The following is a 22330-nucleotide window of genomic DNA, read 5'->3' on the forward strand; positions in this document are numbered from 1 at the left end:
AACAATTATATGTTTTATTATTTAAAACATAATCTACAGTTTAACATACTGACTGGTGTAGGATATCATATGGACGGCCTTACATGTTTTCTAACTACTCTAATAGTAACATGATTTTATTTTAAAGTAACTAAGTCCAATTTGTATATAAAAAGTTTTCTTTCAAAAATTCAATTCATCATACTAATGCGACTGCATCATATGAAATATTTAAAATTCCACAACAATTACAATTTATTTACAACGAAATACATACACACAAACTCATAAAAAAGTTATAAAAATTTTTACACACATTGTATTCGTAATTTCCAATTCAATAAATTTTTAAAAATCCTCTAAAGTATTTCAGCAAGATTGTTTGTGTAAGTGTGTATCGTACATTTAAATGTTAACTACTTCATGTACATAGTTTATACAAATAAACAACTTTATTTCTATCAATAATATCGATATCATTATCTCTATCAATTCGAGGAATATTATCCATTGGGATGTACATATGTACTTATGTTCTTTCAACCACAGACATATTCAAGTAAATATCCTACACATCATAACTTTTATTGAAGTGTACTTTTCATTCTAACTTTTTGATACATTTACAAGTTGCAAATAAAATGCCTTTGACGATTAACAAGAGATGGAATATTTATGGCTAAAAGGCATAAATGTACAAGTCAAGTACAAGAATTGAAAAAAATGAATAGCATAAACATGTTAAATATGTATGTATATGCATTATATATGAAGTAAATTATTTAAATTTTTCTTAAAATAAGTACACTGATAAATAAAATCGACAAGCCATCTTGAGAAGGAATAACTGTGTGTAATATAAATGATAATATAGCGCATAGTGTACACCATATACTGTAGTCCTCTGGACTCTAGTTTAATTTAATTTCTGGACACTATTTTTGGAATAGAGTTTTTATGATTAAAGGTTTGTTTCGCAGTTGTCACTGTAGTCTTATCTTGCGTTTCGTTTAATATAAAATATAGTGTTCCGATCAAAATAACTTATGTGTTTTAAGCAAATTTTTTATCAGTGTAATTTTTTATCTAACTTATTTAACTAAATTGCTTAAGAAAAAGTTTAATTGAAAACAAATCAATATAAATTTTATTATTGGGCTAAAAATCTTTTGGGCATAAGTTTATAAAACATAAAAAAATAAAAATTTAAAACATAATTTTCACAAATAAGTATTTACAAAAAACATAAATTGAATAAAATAAGAAGAATTCATGCATACATATTTTGCTCAAACAGAAAAGTAATTAAATATGAATCAATTATAAATGTATTTAAATAAATATATTTCAATATACATACAAATTCAAAGAATTGCTTGTTCGTAGTAAATTTTTAATAATATTTATTTTGTGGTTTGAAAAGTTGTCAAAATGTAAAAAATAGTATTTAAAAGAAAAACGCAAATGACATTTAATGTAGAGAATATCTTTTAATTAAAAATTCTTTAAACTTAATGCCTATAATATGTAATGCTTTATGTCTGAATGTTATGTTAATTCTAATATACAAAATTGCAGTTTTTATATAGATATATAAAGAAATAAATTAAAGAGTGATAAGTTGAAATTTATTATAATTTTTTATATTTGGCTTTTGATATCTCCACGCTTCTATGTCGAGCTGTAGCATTCCTTTCTATTTTTTATTAAATTAACAAATACAGGACAGTTTCAATCGTTAATAAAAAATTCCTTTGCAGAATTGTTTTAATGAAAATTGTACTGAATGTTGTTTTTATTGTTTTATTAATATTAGATTTTGTTAAATATTTTACACAAACTGTTCCCTTAAAACAAACATTAAATTTTTTGAGAAATGACATTGTATACATCAGCAGCAAAATGTCTTTTATTGTAATCAACATGTGACAAATGACAAGAAAATTTTAACGCAATACTTTGTAATGGTTTTCTCAACAACAACAATAATAAACAAATTAAATTATTTTGTTTATGTACGAGGATAGGCTGAAGATATCTTTCGTATTGTGACTGTTTTTCATTTATAAGGTATATTAACTGACTAACTAACTAACTAACTAACTAATTAAATAATTAAATAACTAAATAACTTACTAAATAACTAACTAAATAACTAACTAACAAACTAACTAACTAACTAACTAACTAACTAACTAGGTAACTAACTAACTAACTAACTAACTAACTAACTAACTAACTAACTAACTAACTAACTAACTAACTACCTAACTAACTAACTAACTAACTAACTAACTAACTAACTAACTAACTAACTAACTAACTAACTAACTAACTAACTAACTAACTAACTAACTAATTAACTAAGTAACTAAGTAACTAACTAACTAAATAATTAAATAACTAAATAACTTACTAAATAACTAAATAAATAACTAACTAAATAACTAACTAAATAACTAACTAACTAACTAACTAACTAACTAACTAACTAACTAACTAACTAACTAACTAACTAACTAACTAACTAACTAACTAACTAACTAACTAACAAACTTACTAACTAACTAACTAACTAGCTAACTAACTTACTAGCTAACTAACTAACTAACTGACTGACTGACTGACTGACTGACTAACTTACTTACGAAATAACGGACATGGGTAAATCGTCTCAAAATCTAATAAGGATCCAATATATATATATATACTTTAATAAGACTTAGGCGAGTATTTCGACAGTAATAAATTACAATTTGCAAAAATCCAGCTAGAATCAGAAAAACCTATTATTTCGACGCATTGCCACGTTGACAGCTTTAGCCATGGTTTTGTGACGCTGTTAAAAGAAGAACTGGGCAGTTTAATTTGTGAAATTGGTTTTCTGTACAAAGTTTTCAAATCATATAATTTCAAATCATATAATCAATACTTTGTTTGAAAGAAATTTCTGATTCCTCAGATATTCGATCATAACATAGGACATAGAAATAACACTAGTAATAACAATAAGAGTTCATAAAGTTTTCCGACCTATAAACGATTGGAATTTAGTGGAATGCTATAAGTGGTCACGAATATCAATAAATATATAAGATTTTCTAAAGTGATAATTTTTTTAACCAAATATCAGGGCAAGTTCTGATTTGCAATATGTTTTGTCGATGTATTTTTACTCTCATGTTATTTGTTGAAAAAAATATTACTTTTTATTTAAAAAATAATATCATAAAAAAGTATTGTCATCATAGAATGTAGAGTTCAACTTTTTCATAATAGAGAAAATAATTTAGTTATTCAATAAATATGTAACATATAATTATTTTTCAATATTTTTTGGTCGGCACTGTATATGAACAAATATGCACATACTTATATGAATTTTAAATACAATGAACACAACGACAAAATTTACTTAATTATTAGCCGTCATTTATCTTGACATTTTCATCGTTTTCAGATTAGGTTTTAGCTAAAATAATGATTGCAACGATCCAAAATAGATGAAGTGTCAAGCAATTTATTGTTCATTTTAAACCGTTTTCTGTTGCCATTCATTAATCATTAAGTGGTAGGTAAATTATTGTCACTAATTAAAACATTTAATTAAACTACTGAAAACATTTGCCATTATTCATACATACAAATGTATGTGCGTATTTATCAGATGTTTAAAATATAATTTCCATTATTTTGCCACAATAATGAAGATATTAATAATAAATTGGTTTGGTTTCTATTATAATAATTGCATTTTTTAAACTTAATATGTATTGTTAATTTAAAATTGATTTTTATATTTTTGTTACAATTATTCGGATTTTTGCTTTAATTGGTTTATTGCGCGTATAATTATTTTAGGTTTTAACTTATACGCTACTAAGCGATAATTTAAAATTATTTGGGTAATCTAGTAAAAAATTTATTTAATATTAATTCTAAACAAATTGTGAATGTCTAGAATGTAATAGCTTTAAAGGGAAGGAAACTCGAGGCAGTTAACCTGACAAACTCAAAATCATTCAACGAGAGAATCCCATAAGGCCTCTTGGAATAATGAAACGGTGGGTAGAACCACAAAGATAATATGGGGTGACCCTGATGAGAGCAAGACAAAAACTCTCCTTAAAAAAAGCATGTCTGAAGTTAGAATGATGGTACGTATTCTGAGTGGATTACGAGCATACCTTTGCAAAATTGGACGAACGGATTCAGACAAATGTAGAGCACAAATGAAAAGGACAGTGAAACTCTGGAGCACTATCTTTGATACTGTCAGGCATTCGTCGAAGTTAGATGTCGGAAGATATGTTATTCCGGAAATAATATTACTGGCTAACACTGATTTGAAGATTCTTAGGAATTACGTCCAGGAAACTGAGTTTCTAAACACTGGCAAATAATTCATTCTGTATTTTTTTTCATTCATGATAAGGAGCGCACAACAGGCAAGATAGTGGCCAAGATGTATTTCTTCGGATTTGATGTACTACACAACCTCCTATCAACCTAATCTTAACAAATTATGAAATCTAATTTTAACTATTAAAGTATATATACATATATATGCATATTTGTGTGTGTTACGAACAGTGACCTCCCTATTAATATAAACTTGTATTGACTAGAAAAGTATTACTTTAATGTAAGACACTTAAAAGCGTTACTAATTCCCTATAAACTGTACAATTTTCTTCGTAAAAAAAATATTTTTTTTTATTTTCTGTTTTTTTTTTAATCCCAATTGTAGTTTTGGTAATGCCACTGACAGTTCAAACCCATCAAAATGTTTAACATTGGTGTTATTTGGTATTCTGCTAAACTTTCAATTGGAACATTGGCAACAATAACAAAAACAACAAACAATATGTGCACAATAGATATTGTTTTTGTTACACATACATTTGCTCGTGGTAGTTGCATTTTTTTGCGCTACAAACAATGTAGTTTGTTTGCGGTTCAATGTTTTTTTCTTTTCTTTTTCGAATGATACAATATTTTGCAATAAAAAAGTATTTTGAAATTCACTTGTATATTCCTGTTTATTTGAAAATATGTGTCTGTTTTTTTGTTTGCACTCTTTCAATATGTATGTGTAAATGTAAGTGTTTCCTTTTTTTTCCTTTTTAGGATTTTGATAATTTGTGTACATAGTGTTTCCTTTATTTGACAGCAAATTCACAGAGCGTAGTATGTACTTGCTTTAGTGGCAAGAGATGTTAACTTGTTGTGTTTCTTTTTTGTTTTAAACATGTTGTTTTTTTTTTCACTTGATTTCAATTTCGTGGATCTTATTTTTTTCTGATTTCATTTCTTTTGGTTCCTGTATCATACTTTTTTAGTTTTCTCGAGGTTATATATATACTATTGCTAGATTTTTTTCTTTTTTTTTATTCTATTGCGTATGTTTATGTGTGCACGTTTATTTGTACAACATTTTACGGCATTTTAGGATTTAGTTTGACAGCTTTGGTAAAATTGCACTGTCAATTGCATTTAATTCGCTTAACTTACAATGTGCTGGCGGTTTGACCTTAAAATTGACAAATATACGAGCATATAAATATTTTGTTATTTGTTGAAAAACACATTTCACTTTAGTATTTGTTAATACATTTTCTTAGACAAAAAAAAAAACTTTATAATCTGCAATACGTGCTTTTTTATAATTGCAACGAATGAAAGATAGATTTCTTAAAAATAATTTTATTTTAATAAATAGAATCTGATACGCAAACGTTAGCCATAGATGGATTTTCAATTATCTGAAATCTTCAAATAATAATAATAAGTTTTCAACACCAACAAACTTATTTGCTTTTGCTAAACTGAGAAGAGCCAAAATAGATTAATATTATGAATATAAATCTTATTTAAAATGCGTTAATTGGACGCATTTTTTGGACTAGTAAGTTACATAATAAATTTTTAAGAAAAATTCTTTTATAAATCTTCAATTTCCAATACCAAACTAAAAATGGACAGACAAACAGTTATAGCTAGATAGTCTTAGAATTTAATAAGGTTAGAGAAAAACACAAATCTTGATGGGTGTAAATATTCTAAACTATATTAATAAAATTTGTATTAGTAAGATAAATTAAGCTAAAAGCCAACTCATAAAAAATACTTTTATGTTTGCAATACAAATGCGCCATTGCAATTACATCAAAACAACCATGCAACCAAATAACACTCAAAAAATACAACCAAACAACCGCCACTACGTAGAGCAACAATAAAATAACACAAAAAGTTGAAACTTTAAAAGCATAACTCGTGATAGCTGTATGGGTTTCACCTTGTAAACCTGCAAAAATGTATATTTGTTTGCTACAAATTGTAGATGAATAAATGTACGTGTGTATGACATCAACGATAGTGGTAAATGTTGCTGATGGATGTGCATTTGGAGGCCAGTTATTAATGTTTTCCTTCTTAAAGTTGTTTTGCATTTATGTTTTTGAGTGTATGTGTGTGTGAGCGGTGTAGTAGGTGACACCGCAATGATGCACTTTTGCAATATTGAAACAATTTCAAATTGTATATGCAAGCAAGTGCTGCACTTAAGATGATACTGGCAAAGAAAACCACCAAAGAGTAGCAACAGAAATTATTGCTTCAACATGCCAACAACATTGATCATTTGACTAGTACAGTAAATATGAATAATTTCATATTTAACAAGTAGGAGTGATGTATACGGATGTAATGAATCTTATAAACCATTAAACATAGTGCATTTTAAAATTGGTTTTAATAAAAAAATTATGTAATTTTTGAAAATATAATATTTTTTGAAAATATTAAATTTTTTTTCAAATAAAACAGTGAAATCGTATGATGTAGTTTCCCAGTATTGACAAAGTTTTTATGACTTTATAACCTATTTTAAAAAATTAGAAGTACAATTAGAATCACTCCCTAAGGACATGTAATCTTGATAAAAGACTTTGTCTTGGTGTTATTTTAATCCAGGGTAGAAGAGATGCTTCCTATACCTATAGTTAAATGTGTTCTCGTGCTTTTCTTGGAATGATTTTACATGGGATCGAACCAGAGATCCACATAATCTCTTACTACGGGAACCGATGGAGTCACGAATTTTGTTTTGTAGCGGTTGTTGAAGATGTGAATTCCTGGGTGCACATGGTAACTGTGATTTAAACCTAAATTTGCAGAAAGAGAATATCGGACAAATGGATGTTAAAGTTTAAAATTCTTAACAGATACGCCACAGAAAATTTACTATGGAACTATGCATTTAATCTATATGAACTTAACTACCGGTATACATAGAGTGAGCATGTCGGAGTGTGATACTACTGAATTTTCCTTTCTTGTTCCGTTGTGCTCAATCGTGATTCGTGTTTCGATCTAAGTGGTTGTAAACGAAAGTGATATTTTTGTTAGAGGTAAAGCAACAATGATTAGAGATTAGATCGATGGAGTACTTTATCAAAGTTTTTGTACATGGGCCGGCAGAACCAGGTACAAAAATTGCCACAGGCGTGAAAGATTAACAAAGGGGCGGTGGCAAGTCGGTAGCTCATCCATTGGTACAAAAAGTACCATCGGGTAATATGGCCAAACACGTCAATCATCTTGTACTTTTCACTCAGTCAATTATTAAAATAAAAATATTTTTTTTTTATAAAAGATAATGATTTTAAAGGGGAAAAGAAATATACAACCATGTTGTACCTCACGGAAAGTTGAAAATAGTCTAAACTAAAATAAGCAAAAATATTTTTAACCTACACCATTGGAGCGGGGACGTAAATTTCGAAAATGCTGATGCTTGTAACGCCTAGAAATATTTGTTTTAAAAATTTATAATCGATTTCAAGTCATTCCCTGAGATGTCTTTCCCTCTATGCATTTAACTTAAGGATGCTATTACAGTACATGGCATAATTTTCAAGATGATTTGTTAAGTTGTAAAAAAAAAAATGATTTTCTGAAATTTTGTTAAATCTTCTAAACTTTTTTCTTACCACTTTTAAACCCTTTCAAAGCAAAATAACAAAGCAACCAACATTGAAAATTGGTTGCATGTTAAATGTAAAAAAAATTATTCTGCTTTTAATATTCAGATTGAAAATATTTATTCCTGAATTCTTGCTTACTTCCTTTTTGTCATTGCATCATTGTTAGTTCGACATTTTCTCTTAACTGTGAGTAGTATTTGTTAGTGTGTTTAAGTTGTTTTCGTTGTTGTTGTTGTTGCTAAATAGTAATCGTTCTGTTTTATTGCCTCATAAAACTTTCAGATGCAATTTTCCTCTATCAACTTGTATGAATTTATTAGATCGACAAAGTGTCTGCTCCTGTTTTTAGTGTTTACTATTCTTTTGTTAGACATACATACACGCTTGCATTTATATGTACACACTAACACATGTATTTAAAACAAGAATTCTTTTAAAAAAGACCCAATAAACAATTGTAATCGTATTTATGGGGTTAATAATAATTAAAATATAGATATTTTTGTGCTTAAATCCAAAAATTTGCCATTTAAATTTTTCATAACTAAAATCGAATAACTAACGAAATTTTTCGCCGATCAGGTATCATCCCTTCAGATATGCTGTATTTTTCAAAAGGTTGAGCTTTTAAGTCAAAGGATTCGAAGGAACTAGTTTTTGAGCTTTTAAGTCAAAGGATTCGAAGGAACTAGTTTTTGAACCAATGACAAGTAATAAATTTTATATAATTCTAAAATCATATATTAACTGGGTTCATTGTCAATAAGAATATGTGGGTGTATGCATATTTATGCATAAGTGTAAACCATATGTTATCTTTTTCTACTAAAGATTGATATTTTTGTATGCGTACCCTACAAAACTAAAGATATTTTTATGCAATGACTACTTTGCAGAAATAAAATTTTTCGTGTTGGTCATAGATTCCTTTTATATGCCACTTTCTAATGTTACATCGTTGTACGGTATTGTATAGTCGTGGATGATCATTTGCCCTCTCACATGTTGTATTAATGCATTTGTTCTTCATTTATGACAATGTGAATGCATACAAATGCATGTTAATAAGAGAACAACAAACTTCAAATGCTCGTACTTAGTTATGCTTTTGTGATGATAGTTTTTATATTCTTTATTTGTTTTACTTTTTTCCTCATTTGGGGAATAGTATTTGTCCATAAAATATATCTTGTTCAGCATTTATATACATATGTACATATGTACATTAAGGTTATAACTTTTATGCAATTTTAGGAAATTTTAAATCGGCCCTATCCATTCCAAATAGAGCATACAAATATACGTCGATAAAGTGTATCACTCTATACAAAAAAAAAAAAAAAAAAAACATTCATGTTTTGTTATACCCTACACCAGTATAGTGGGGAGGGTATATTGGGTTTGTGCTGATGTTTGTAACATACAAAAATATTCGTCCTATACCCACCTATACCCACCTGAGTCGATTGAGCACACTTTTGGCTTCTTTCGGCCCGTGGACGAAGCCTATTGAAAATGATTAAAAATCGATCCATTATTTCGACTAGCCCCCTTACAACCGTACCACCCAAATAGGGCCTTTTGGCTTATAATTAATTTAAATGATCTATTATGTTAGCGAAAGTCGACAAAACTTAGTTTTATAGAACTTTAAATGAGATTTTTGTAATCATTTGACCCTTTCCCCATACAAACTCCCCTTCAGAAAACGACTTAAAAGTCAAAATTCACTTACAAACACTAATAACACTTTTAAATTCTACATAAATAATATTGAAGAAGACTTAACTCCCCCTGCCAACATTTTTAAGGATAGGGCCATATTTGGCCCTACTCTCCTTTGAGCCCTCTTAAAATCTCTTTTTTGCCAAAAAAAGGAAATATATTCCGAAATAAAGTTAAAAAAACAAACCAAATGCTTTATTTTTTAAATAATCCCCATTTTTAACATATATACAGACTGGTGTAGGTTGTCATATAGACGGCTACGCCCGACTGTACATTCATACTTGTTTTTTTTTTTTGCAGAGATATCTCCTTTGGAAAACATTTGCTAGGATCAGTAGGTGAAAAGGTAAACTCATTTGAAAACCCTGTATGACGAAATATCCAAATTTGACTCCCTTTAACTCCGCTAGTTTTTGACCAATAGAGCAGAAAATGTATGCCTGGCCTATTAACCATTAGTACTAACCTGCAGTTTTTTTTAATCAAGTCACTTGACAACCATTTGCCAATATATTAAAAAATCATAAAAAATTTTCTGTAAATAGATTTAGAAAATTGATTTGCCGTGACAGATTTTTGCACCAAAATGACCCGTAAAAAATATATTCGTTGTTAAAACATTATAAGCTATCACGCAGTGATATGACCTAATTTTAGTTATAACCTTAATGTACGTATATAATATAACAAGTATTATTATGTTTGAATTCGCCTTCTCGACTCTCTCAATATTAAAAACTGCACATCATATACATATATGCATATGACATTATTTTTTGTTTATAAAATATGCTTTAGAAATTTTTGCATTTTTGTAGAATGCAAGGTTTTCTTTAAATTATTTATAAACTTTTTTGATCAATTCAATGTAAGACTAACTTAAGTCTTTGGGAATAAAATATATGTATGTATGTACGTAGAGCACTGTCGCAGTTTAATAAAATAAATATTTGATATAAAAAGGTCTCATATTAATTATATTTGGATAAATTATTTATTACTTTTATTAATTAAACTAGCCAACAACAATTTTCTTTACGATATAAAAAAATATAGTTTTTCAAATTCACAACATATTATGTATTAATATATTTAAATACTAAAATTTTAACCAATTATAAAACGAAAAAGTCTTATTTTATAGATTTTCGTTCAATCAGGGTGATAAAAAATTCAAATAGTACTTAGGGTTTTTAATGTTTTGTTTAATATAATAAAAAAAATCAAAAAGTACTCAAAAAGTACGGGCTCTTTACATACATAATTTCATGTTTCTAAGTACCAAAATGTCCCATTTTATAGATTCTCATTTACTCCGGCTTAATTCTGTGTTTATAGGTTCAATTCGTGCTTTATTCATATTCTATTGTCCTTCATTTTCTCGTATGAATATGTATGTTATTGTTGGTTTATGATTTTTGTCATATCATATTTTTTTGAGAAATTTTCAGTGATTTCAACATATAAACTTTATAGGGTCGGAAGATTGTATTGTATAAATTACAAACAGAATGACAAACTTGTATAAACCTTTCTCACTAAGGTGAAAGTATAAAAATGAATTTTGGTAAACAAAGGTAAATAAAGAATTGAACAATTTATAAAAATCTATAGTTTGCGATGATTTTTACGTTTCAAATGTTAAACTTTAGGCAAAATTACTTATTCATTATAATTTATCTTACACATCATTTTTGGTACTGATTTTATAAGGTTTATATTGCATACAAATAGCAGGTATTGTTATTTTTAAAGTATATTAAGTAAATGCGAAAAATGGAAACTTTTTTATATTAATTAAATACTTAAATGATATATACATATATACGTAAATACATACATATATAGGTAGGGCTAAGTATATAAAAATGTTCCTATATTTGTTTATCTTAAATGTTTTGCTTAACTACTTACAAAAACATTTAAACTACAAAGTTAATAACAAAAAAACTTTGTTTCCAATTCCTGAGTGTTGTATAATTAATTACCTAAATCAATATAAAAACAAGTAAGATTATTATAGTATTTAGCTATACCGAATCGTATACACCCATCATCAAAACATACACATAATTTAATCTTTTTTATAAAATTAATTTAAGTCCACGGTTTTTACATGCCAAACTCTTCTGAAATTTCTAACAAATTCGTTTGTACTTTAATTCCATTGTAATATGTATATATTAGTATGAATAATTTTAAAATTATTTAAACTGTATTCGTAGACTGCTGGAGGACCGATATTGTAAATTTTCAATATCAAACAAACTGTATTAGTAAAAATCATTAAAACTTTTAGGCCGTTGTGCCTACAACCAATATTACAATTGTTCAATTCACAATCAAATTGTATATTGTACCTACTAAAGTTTAGTAACAGTGATTGTGAACAGATCTTTGCAGCAAGTCATAAGTTTATGTTCACAATAAAAAAAAAACAATCAAAACAAACAATGTCAAAAGATAAAAAATCAAATAATATTAAACTAATTAAGCGAGCAAAATAAACCAAATTAATTTCTTTTTATTTAAAATTCTATTATTTTCTGATTGAATTTTTTATTTATATGCTGAAATAAACAATTGACAACACTGAACTTTCTTACGACATTAGAAAAACATATGAAAAATTGTCGTAAGAGTTGTATAGAGCTTTTGCATAGAAAATACCAACAACATTGTTATGACTATTGTAGCAGCTGCTGACATACAACGCTACGACATCGATTGTGAATTGAACAAATATTACATTATGTTTCAAACGGAACAACGAAATCAATTTTCTTTTAATAGTGGATAGGTATAAAAAGAATAAATATATTATTATCTAGAAATGGAAATAGAAAATATAAGGTAATATGAATAAATATGTATATGTATGTAGGTGGAAAAATGACAAACAATTTTTCCGTTTAAACAAAAACTTTTATAAAGAAAATATTCTCCACTAATTACTACATAATTAAAGAAATCAGTACAAGTGTTGTAAAAAGTAACAACTTGTAAACAAATAATTATCGCCACCTTAATTTAGAAATGACATAACTACAATTATTCCATAATAAACTGTAGTATGGCAGAAATATATTTTTTGCTTTTTTTATTTAATTTTAAATTCATGGAAATATAACCACAAAAGCACCGTGTCTCCCAGTTTTTGTATGGACCCAAAAAGATTTGGAGTCTTGCTGTCATTTTTACATAAAAATTGATAAAAGGCGAAAATAATATACATACTTCTATAACTCACAAAAAATCAAATCGAATATACCATACATTAATTTAACAATTATTTTTTCCGTTAACTGCTTAATATTATGGGTTTTTTGAGATACATTTTTTCCAATCGCTTATAGGCAAATAACGTTGATATGCATCGACTAAGATCTATTCCTACACTGAAAATAATCCATGCTCAACTTTACGAAAAAAAAATCGTAACTTATATTTTCGTAATATTTACAAAAATTTCGTGTATAATACGAAATATTATTTAATAAAACTCTTTTCTATTTTTACGAAAGTACAAAAGTCTTTCGTAATATTTTTTTCTTAAATTTTAGCGAAATTTAAAATAATGATATTTATTATACTATCATTAAATAAAACAATAACATTTTTATAAAACTTAAAAAAAATGTTTTATATTATTTACGAATTATTTTCATAAAAAAATTAAAAATTTGTGTGGAGAATAATTTTGAACTAAAATTAAAAAAAGGTATTTTAAAATGAACAAAAATGTTTGTGAAAATTAATTTTTGGTAAATTTTACCATATATATTAAAAAATTTACTTTTTTCAATTTATGTAAATTAATTTTTTCCAATATTATTTAGCATTTTACTAAAATATTTCGTACAATTTCGTATATAATACGAAAGAATTTTGTGGTGCGAAACAACGAACGATTCGTAAAATATACGCCATTTTTCGTTTATATTAAGCATGGATTTTTTTCAGTGTACATGAGATTTTTATAAAAGCAGATACTTTGATACTACACTACGTATACGTGTTATTGTTTAATTGATATTAAAAATATTGAGTATACGCCAATTTTAGATATATACATACTTAGTTAGTTTCTCTCTATCGAGCCTGAGCGCTCCTTAACCAGTGCCACGGTCTACCAGACTAGAACACTAACCACTAACCTACCGGATGCCACAGATATATACTTAAAATAAAAAAACAATTAAGAATGATATATTCGGCTGTGCCAAGTCTTAAATACCCTTCACTATAGTTTTTTTTATTTTTTAACATTTATTACATACACATCTATTTTAATCATTTCGAAAAAAATCATTTCATACACGTCACTAACTTATAAACAAAAAAAAATAAATAAATAAATAAATAAATAAATAAATAAAAACAAAAACATACTAAACATTGAAACATTTTTGTTGTTGTTATTTTTCTTAATATTTAATTTTGTATAGGTTGTCCCTGTGATTTTACTGATGTTCAATAGAAAACTACTCAAAAGTAATCTAGGCTTTTCGATATGGCTTGGATATGACTTAATTGACTCCGCTTTATATAAGGATCCAGAACATATACATTATAGGGTCAGAAAATAGATAAATTAAAATTCACTACATTTTTATCCGCTTCCATTTGGGGCCACCATAATATTTATATCTGTTAAAGAGAACAATATATTATCGATTTTTCCATTGGTTATTTGGAACTATTAAAATTTTTCATATAAAATCTTTTAAAAAGTAGGTTTCAACATGTATTCCTCATATATTTGTATATATGATGTCCTGTTTTTGTTAAACTCAATATTTACAGTTTACTACGGAATTTGGGAATAGAATAAATAAAAAATTTAAAAAACTAATAAAATTTGCAATATAATCTATTAAATTAAATGTTGAATACAAAATAATAATTAACAATTTTTTTATTCGTAAGCCCCTTAAAAACTTGAACAAAAATATTAAATCGTAAATATAATTACATACTTATAACAGTGTTAACAAACCAATTTCACGCCATATTACATCTTACACTTGAATTTTTAAACAGAAATCTCCTTATTATTGCGTGTTTTAAATTTTATCAATAAAAATTAATCATATTTTATCAAAATGATATAATATACCACTGGGAGTATTTAATTAACCGTTGTTTCTTGGAAATACCAATTCACATTTCTATATTTATCTACGAATAAATTTTTAAACAATTTAATTAATGGTAATACATAAAAAGGAAAACAAAACACTTGAAAGCCATTCCATTTCATAGTTTATTCATTTATGCTGAAAATGCGTGTGAATCGTAAAAAATCTTTCAAGTTTTTCTAACATTTATTGCATTGAGATTTTCTCTTCTTGTGTTTTAATCCAATTGTTAATTAAGGTGGAAAAAGTTGTATTAAAAACAACAGTTTTCATTTAATTCATTGTTGGCAACCATAAATCATAGTTGGCCGATTGTTGGATGAATGTAAATATATGGGTTATAAGCACGGAATTTAAGTGCATTTATTTTTTTTGAATAATAAAATTAAAATTATATTAAAACAATCGAGAAGAATAAATAAACAAATATAAATGAAAAAATATTGCACATGCAATATGATTTAAGAAAAGTTTGAGTTAGTAGCCAAGGACGAATTTGAGGTACCTAGGAATTAAATTGGTTGTTAATAGTTTAAAATGTATTTTGATAATACGATTCTGGGCCTCTTGTTCATACTTACATCGCCACTGCCTAGTTATATTATTGTGCGCATAATGATGGTTTATGATAGTGCTTAGAAGTAATACAGGCAGGAATGTAAGTGAGTAAGTATGTAAGTGATTCATTGAAAAGTAATCGATTATGTAAGCACAAGTTATTACCGTGTTTTTATACCCACCATCAAAAAAGATGGGGGGTAAATTGATTTTGTCATTCCGTTTGTAACATATCGAAATATTTGTCAAAGACTCACGAAAGCATATATATATTCTGTGTCCTCATTAAATTCTAAGACACTCTAGCCATGTCTGTCCATCCGTCTGTCTGTCTGTTGAAAGCACGATAGAGTCCGAATGGAAAGAGCTAGAGTGTTGAAATTTCACATAAATACTTCTTAAAACCTAGGGGAGGTTTGTTTGGTATTGAAAATGAGCAACATCAGTTCACGTTTTCGGATAGCTCCCATACAAGTGGCCCTTCAAAAAGCAGCTGTAACAGTCATATCTTGTTTAAAAATACGAATATAGCGATGAAATTCGACATAAGTTTCTTATGATCCAAAACCACTATGCAAAATTTTATTAGGATCGGTCCAGAATTGACCCTACCCCCCATATAACGTCCCCTTAAAAAATGACTTTAACGCTCATTACTGGCTTAAAAATAACTAGCACTAACTTTTCATAGTTAAGCCTGTTGCAAGCGACATGCGAAATTTATTTAAATTTAAAAATATTTCTCTTCTCAAAAACACGAGTTATTTTTTAATAAATTGCGAAAAATACCTAAACGTGTTTATCGGATGTGAGACCAATTTATTGCTGCTACAAGTAACTTAGTTATCAACATTTTCGTGTTTTTTTATAACAAATGACAGGAAAAGAGAATTTTTCAAAAGTAAATTTCACAAAACTTGCATATGAAATATATGGAATTTTCAGCAAACTCTAAACAAAATGTAAATGCAAATAAAAACCAAAGGTGTTCTAATATACCTAATTTACCAAAATTTAATATGCAATTTTACATTTTCAGTTTGGTTTGAATATTGTTGTCGTTGTAGTTATTTTCCCTTGTCATTAGCTTTTAGCAGTTAATTTGCATTAAATATCCATTAATATGCGTCATCAGTGTTAATGGCCTTAGAAAAAAAAAAAAAAAAAACAGGACATTATATTGTTATAATGGAGATTTTGTTTTAGGAAAAAAATAACAACAATAACTTTATATGTATATGATATTAATATGCATATACAACATACTAGCACATACATATTTATACTTGTAAATGTTTGCACATACATATATTCCTATGTAAATTAATAAGAGACCAAATGAATGTTTTAAAATTCTCCGGCAAATATATTTAGCTGTGGCTGAACAGTGTACACATGTCTTTTTATGTTTGTATGTATATACTGCAATCTGTTTTTGTAATAAAGGCTCTGTTATCCTATTTGATGTTTGTCAATAACAATTATGATCATCAAAATATAAAATATTTTCTTTTACAAGAAAAAAACATTTAAAATGTTAGAATAAGAATTTTTGTGATAATAGAATAGAATTTTAAAAACAAAAATACTATTTTTTTTAAAGATTTTTAAAAATCTTCCGGGCAACCAAAATATTAAAATGCATGTTGTGTGGTCTGATTTTAGCCACGTTTTCGAGTTTTTAGGGCATATTTTGATGTAATTTCTACAATATAATTTTTCGACCTTAGGAAGTATATTTATTCTGGATGCTTATAGAAAGCGGTGTCGATTAAGCCACGCCCGTTTATTTGTTTGTATGTCAGTCTATATTTACAGTTGAAATCAATTTTCTGAAGACCCCAGATATCATATATTTAATAATTCTATAGAACATAATTTCGCAAAGTGTCCTATTTAAAGTCAGCCAAATCTACCAATAAATAACGGAGATATAAGCAAAAATCCGAGACAACCTCTGAAAATTTCATAAAAAAGACAATTATTATTTTGCAGAACATAATTTTCCGCCTTTTAACTTTTTATGTTTAAAAATTTGTATATTTGTTTTTATAAATTTTAAAAGAAATTTTTTTTTTCTATTTTCTATAGCATATTTAATGTGCATAAAACATTTTTTTTTTACACATGAATGGAAATTTAAGGTAAAATTAATTCTTCATATATATTTACTTAATTTCAATGTTGGAATCACCTTAATAATTAAAAGTCCCTATATTTTTTTCGAAAAAACATTTATTGACGTAGAGATTTTGAATATCAAGCATCTAATAACTAACACCAACATTCAACATAATGTGTAACATACACTCAATACATAAATACGTTTGTATACATGACTACTTACATAAGTATGTACTCATGTAAATGAATAAACATTAACATTTGTTTGTATACTTATATGTAATTTAAACATTTTTATTTTTTTGGAAAATTCCATTTTACATGATTTTTCATAAAAACATTTTTACACATACATAAGTAGATTTTAACATATCAACACATTTAATGCATACATAAATAGGAATATGTCCACAAAAAAGGGGTAAATGTAATTATCATTAAATTGAATGTTAATGCAAATCTCTATGTTTATGTTTTCGACTATAAACAGTAAAAATAATAGTAATTTAACACACTTACCCATATGAACATTTATATTTGTAAATGTATGTTATTGTGTTTATGTGTAATATTAGTGAATATAATAAGAAAATATTTTTAAGGTTGGGATTACAGCACACTATTGTTGATATATGTTTAGATGTTTTCGAAAAATCTAAAGATTTGCATAATTAATAAAATTTTTAACAAGGAAAAATTTTAAGTGACTTACCTTTATATGTGTTTTTGCAAATCTAGTTTGGGTAAAATATTACTACCCTTAAAAATTGTACACAACTAAAAGGAGCCGTTCATTTATAATAATTTTAATTTAAATTAAAATCATTGTCCATTTTGCAGTAAATATTTTGCAATTATATTTTTTAATATAAAACATTAGTTTTCATATTTATTGTGACAATTCTCAAAATTTCAAAATTAAGTTCTGAAATTGTTGGTCAAAAATTAAAAAAAAGTTCTTTTTGTCTACAAGGACATAAAACTTATGTTTGTAATTTTCTTTAGTTTGTTTAATTATAATAAGTTAAGTATGTAATTAGGAAAAGAAATCGAAATAACAATCTCCATATATATACATACGTACATATGTGTATTGTAAATTCTCTGAAAGCTTTTTTAGAATTAAAATAATTATGATAACAACTATGTGACCAGTTGTTATTATGTGTTATTATAGTTTTTTCAAATTACAAAATAAAATATATATACATGTGGGATTTTATGTTAGATGACAAAAACTATTTTGAAACTATTGACAATCGATGAAGATAAAATTTGGTAGTTCTATTTGCATATTGGTAGTATTTAGTTTAGACAAAATTTTTCAACAAGATAGATCAAAAACTCTTTGAATTACAGTGAATCAAAGTATAGTTTGATATAAGCCAAATTTTATAAGGAATTAAACTTTCTCAGAAACTGACTTTACCTCTCACAATTGGCTTTAAAATCTCCATTTAGTGATGAAAAAACTTAAAACCATCTTACAGAAAATCATTTTATGAATATAAATGTCTATCTTTTAAACATATAATTTGATGATGGGCATCATAGAATCGGAATAGCCGAATATAACTTTCCTAATTGTATATTTTATTTTTCGTTTTGCTTAAAAGTATGCTTGTGGATATTCCTTTAAGAGCTTTTTGGTCCTTTTAAACTCAAGACATTGCATTAAGCTCGGTATTAAGCTTCATACCTAACCTAAGTAATTTAAACTTGTTATCTGCAAAAGTTTCAACATATTTCAGTCTTGTATGTTTTTTTATTTAGGAAAAATGTTACCCAGTATGGATAAAAATTAGTTTATTACATAAATACACACACACGTACTTATAAATTCCTTTATGAACTCAAATTACACACATTCTTACATATATACATATGTATAAGTAAATAAGAAATTCTATACATATGTAAGTATGTAACACATTGTCATTTATCTAAGGAATACTTATAGTTTTTTTTTTCTTGAAAACTGTGCAACAATTAACTATTTTTGTGTATGTTAACTTATGTGCAATAAAGTTGATATCGTTAATTGAATTGCTAAAAGGCTTAAAAATGAAATTTGACATTTGTTTCAAAAACTTAATTCTTTTTCAATTTTAAAGCAGTTTAGTCTGACATGACAAAGCATGTGTAGTCTGACATGACCGAACACATGCTACCCTACACCAGTTAGTATGTTAAAGTTTTGGAAAATTTTTTAAAAATATGCGGAATTGCATAGTAATATTAGTGTTCATATTTGGGGCTATCGACAACTGAGGCCGGATTATTACAAAAATTTGCGCTGTCATTGAGACTTAGACTATATATATAATATTTAACAAAATTATGAGCTCAAAAGTCCGAATAATCCAAAATAATCGACCGATTTTAACCATTTTTAATAGGTATCGTCCTTGAGCCAATTATATGCCCCAATATTAATCAAATTATCTTTATATGAACAGACTAACGCACGGACAGTCATACAAACAGACGGACATAGCTAGATCCACATAATACAGTCCACAATATTGTGATGTTAAACGGTTAAACCTCGACATATAAGAGAAAAAACTTTTTTCCGTAAATACGAACATAACTAACTTGTTATTGTGTTGTTTTATGTATCCTGTAATTTTGTAAATTTTGCATTTTAGTTTGCGATATGTAGAATATTTGTACCCTTATATGGTTATATGTAACTGAAACAATGAAAACTTATACAACAGATAGTATTTGGGATTTAGATATTGTCTTATATATACTATTTTTGTAAACCACAAATAACATCATTATTTTTTGCAATAAAAACTGGACATGCCTATAAAGATTGAAATGAAACCGAAAAAAGAAAAGAATTGTAAATAAAATTGTTTGTTTTAATTTCTACAAATATCTGAAGAGACACATACAAACATATTAGATGTTTTGCTAATAAATTGTGTAACTTGTGTATAATTTTTGGTTTATTCACAGTATATGTATGTCTTTGTGTCTATGTATGTATTTGTATACTACAACGGAATTGTTTCATGTTGTTAGAAAATTACTTTGACAAGGGTTAATAATGTAATTAAAGAACATTTCATAAAATGAAATTTTCGTAATTGAACTTTTGTTATACTTTTGGGATGTGAAGTAATCGTTGCAAGGTACACAACAACTAGTTTTAATTTTTTTTCTTCTCAGTTTAATCGTATAAGCCTGTAAAATCATTGTGTGTGTATATGTGCTGGAAAAGATACAAAATATATTAAAACAAAATAGTTAGAGTAAAGATAATATAACATTTGATGTTATCGTTAGGGAGTCATTATGATTAAGAAGACAATGTGTGTAAAGTTATTAGAGTTATTTGTTCAGGTGCATTTAAGTAGTAAGGGAGTTAGCAATAGTTCTAGTTTAATTAATAAATAACATTACTTTTTTGTATATTGCTAGTTGTAAATGGACATGATGAGTACAGAAAAGTATGTATTTATGTACTTACAGAAAAAAAAACTAGGCCATCAACTGTTATTATGTTATATTATATCCTCATAGGCATTTGTTCTTCTTTTTGTGTGTCCATACACACATTGTCTTCAAAGTATAGATCGCAAAATTTATATTTATTATGGGTTACGAATAAAGCCTATTCTGAATTTTAGAAATTTTAAATTATTTTTTTATATATAACTAATTGTTTTTAATAATTTTCCATTCGTATTTCATTACTAAAAAGGCAATTCATGGTTTATTGTTATAAATATAAACATCAACAACATTTCTTAATTTATTTCTTAATGTACTTATTAGAATGTAATGGCATAGTGTATAATCTCAAAAGATACGTATTAATTTCAATTATGATAATTCAACTTTTTTTGGTATCATAACATTAATTTTTATCATATTCGTGCAAAGTAAGTTTATTCTGAAGCCATTTTTTCAAAACTAAATTAACAATAAAAAATCTATCTATTGGAATTAATTAATAAAAGAAAACTAATTTAAAATATTAACAATAAAATATTCAAACCCAAAATTTTATTTTGATTGAATAATTAGTTTGAAAATAGTCTAATTTTGATTCTAGCTTTATGTATGTAGGTTCACCTATAAGTATGAAAAATTTTAAATTTTTATTCCAATAATTATACGACTAGTGGTAAAATATTTAATAGAAAAACATTTTATTGCTTTGCCATTCCAGGAAAACGACAACAATGATGATTCTAATACTGAAAATAATGAACAAGAAAACTCTATGAACTTCGATAATGATGACGATGATGAAGAGCACAACTCAAATGATAATGTTAAAAGTAAGTAGATTAAATTTTATTAAATAAAAATAATTTAAGCCTTTTACAAACAAACTCGTAAATATAAAAAATAATAAATACTTACCAGGGCGATTTTTATTGGGAGAATTATAATGATAATAAAATGAAACAATTTTAAAGTAATTTTTTTTCCAAGAAGCTTTAGGAAAATAATTTTTCATAGGCCAAATAATATCATAAAATCTATCTTGTTGTTATTTTGTCTTGTACTTATGAAAAATAATTTTCAAAATATTTAAACAACAAAAATTATATATCTATTTATTTAGTTTTCCTTTTTAACAAGAGCACGAAAATATAAAAACATTAGGATGATTCCTTCTTTTTCATATACATTTTTGTATCAATTGGATAAGTAAGTAAATGTTTAGTTAGTATAATGTATGAAACGTGAAGAAAATCAAGCCTACCACAGTTTTTGTTTAATCTTTCAAAGAAGATAATATAGAAAAATACCAATAGCTCAAAGCTTAAGAAGATAAAGAGA

At 26.5% G+C, this 22330-nt stretch overlaps 1 protein-coding gene across 1 annotated transcript in view; it reads left to right on the top strand.

Annotated features, from left to right (window-relative positions):
- Positions 1-21830, top strand: part of LOC124419694 (probable serine/threonine-protein kinase DDB_G0278845) — a 50323-nt gene extending 28493 nt beyond the window's left edge. The window contains exon 3 of the mRNA XM_046950050.1: positions 21711-21830. Coding sequence (XP_046806006.1) covers positions 21711-21830 — 120 coding nt within the window. The remainder of the gene's footprint in view (positions 1-21710) is intronic.
- Positions 21831-22330: the final 500 nt, after the last annotated feature.

This window comes from Lucilia cuprina, chromosome 4, assembly GCF_022045245.1.
Source record: "Lucilia cuprina isolate Lc7/37 chromosome 4, ASM2204524v1, whole genome shotgun sequence".
In the NCBI taxonomy this organism is placed as follows: domain Eukaryota; kingdom Metazoa; phylum Arthropoda; class Insecta; order Diptera; family Calliphoridae; genus Lucilia; species Lucilia cuprina.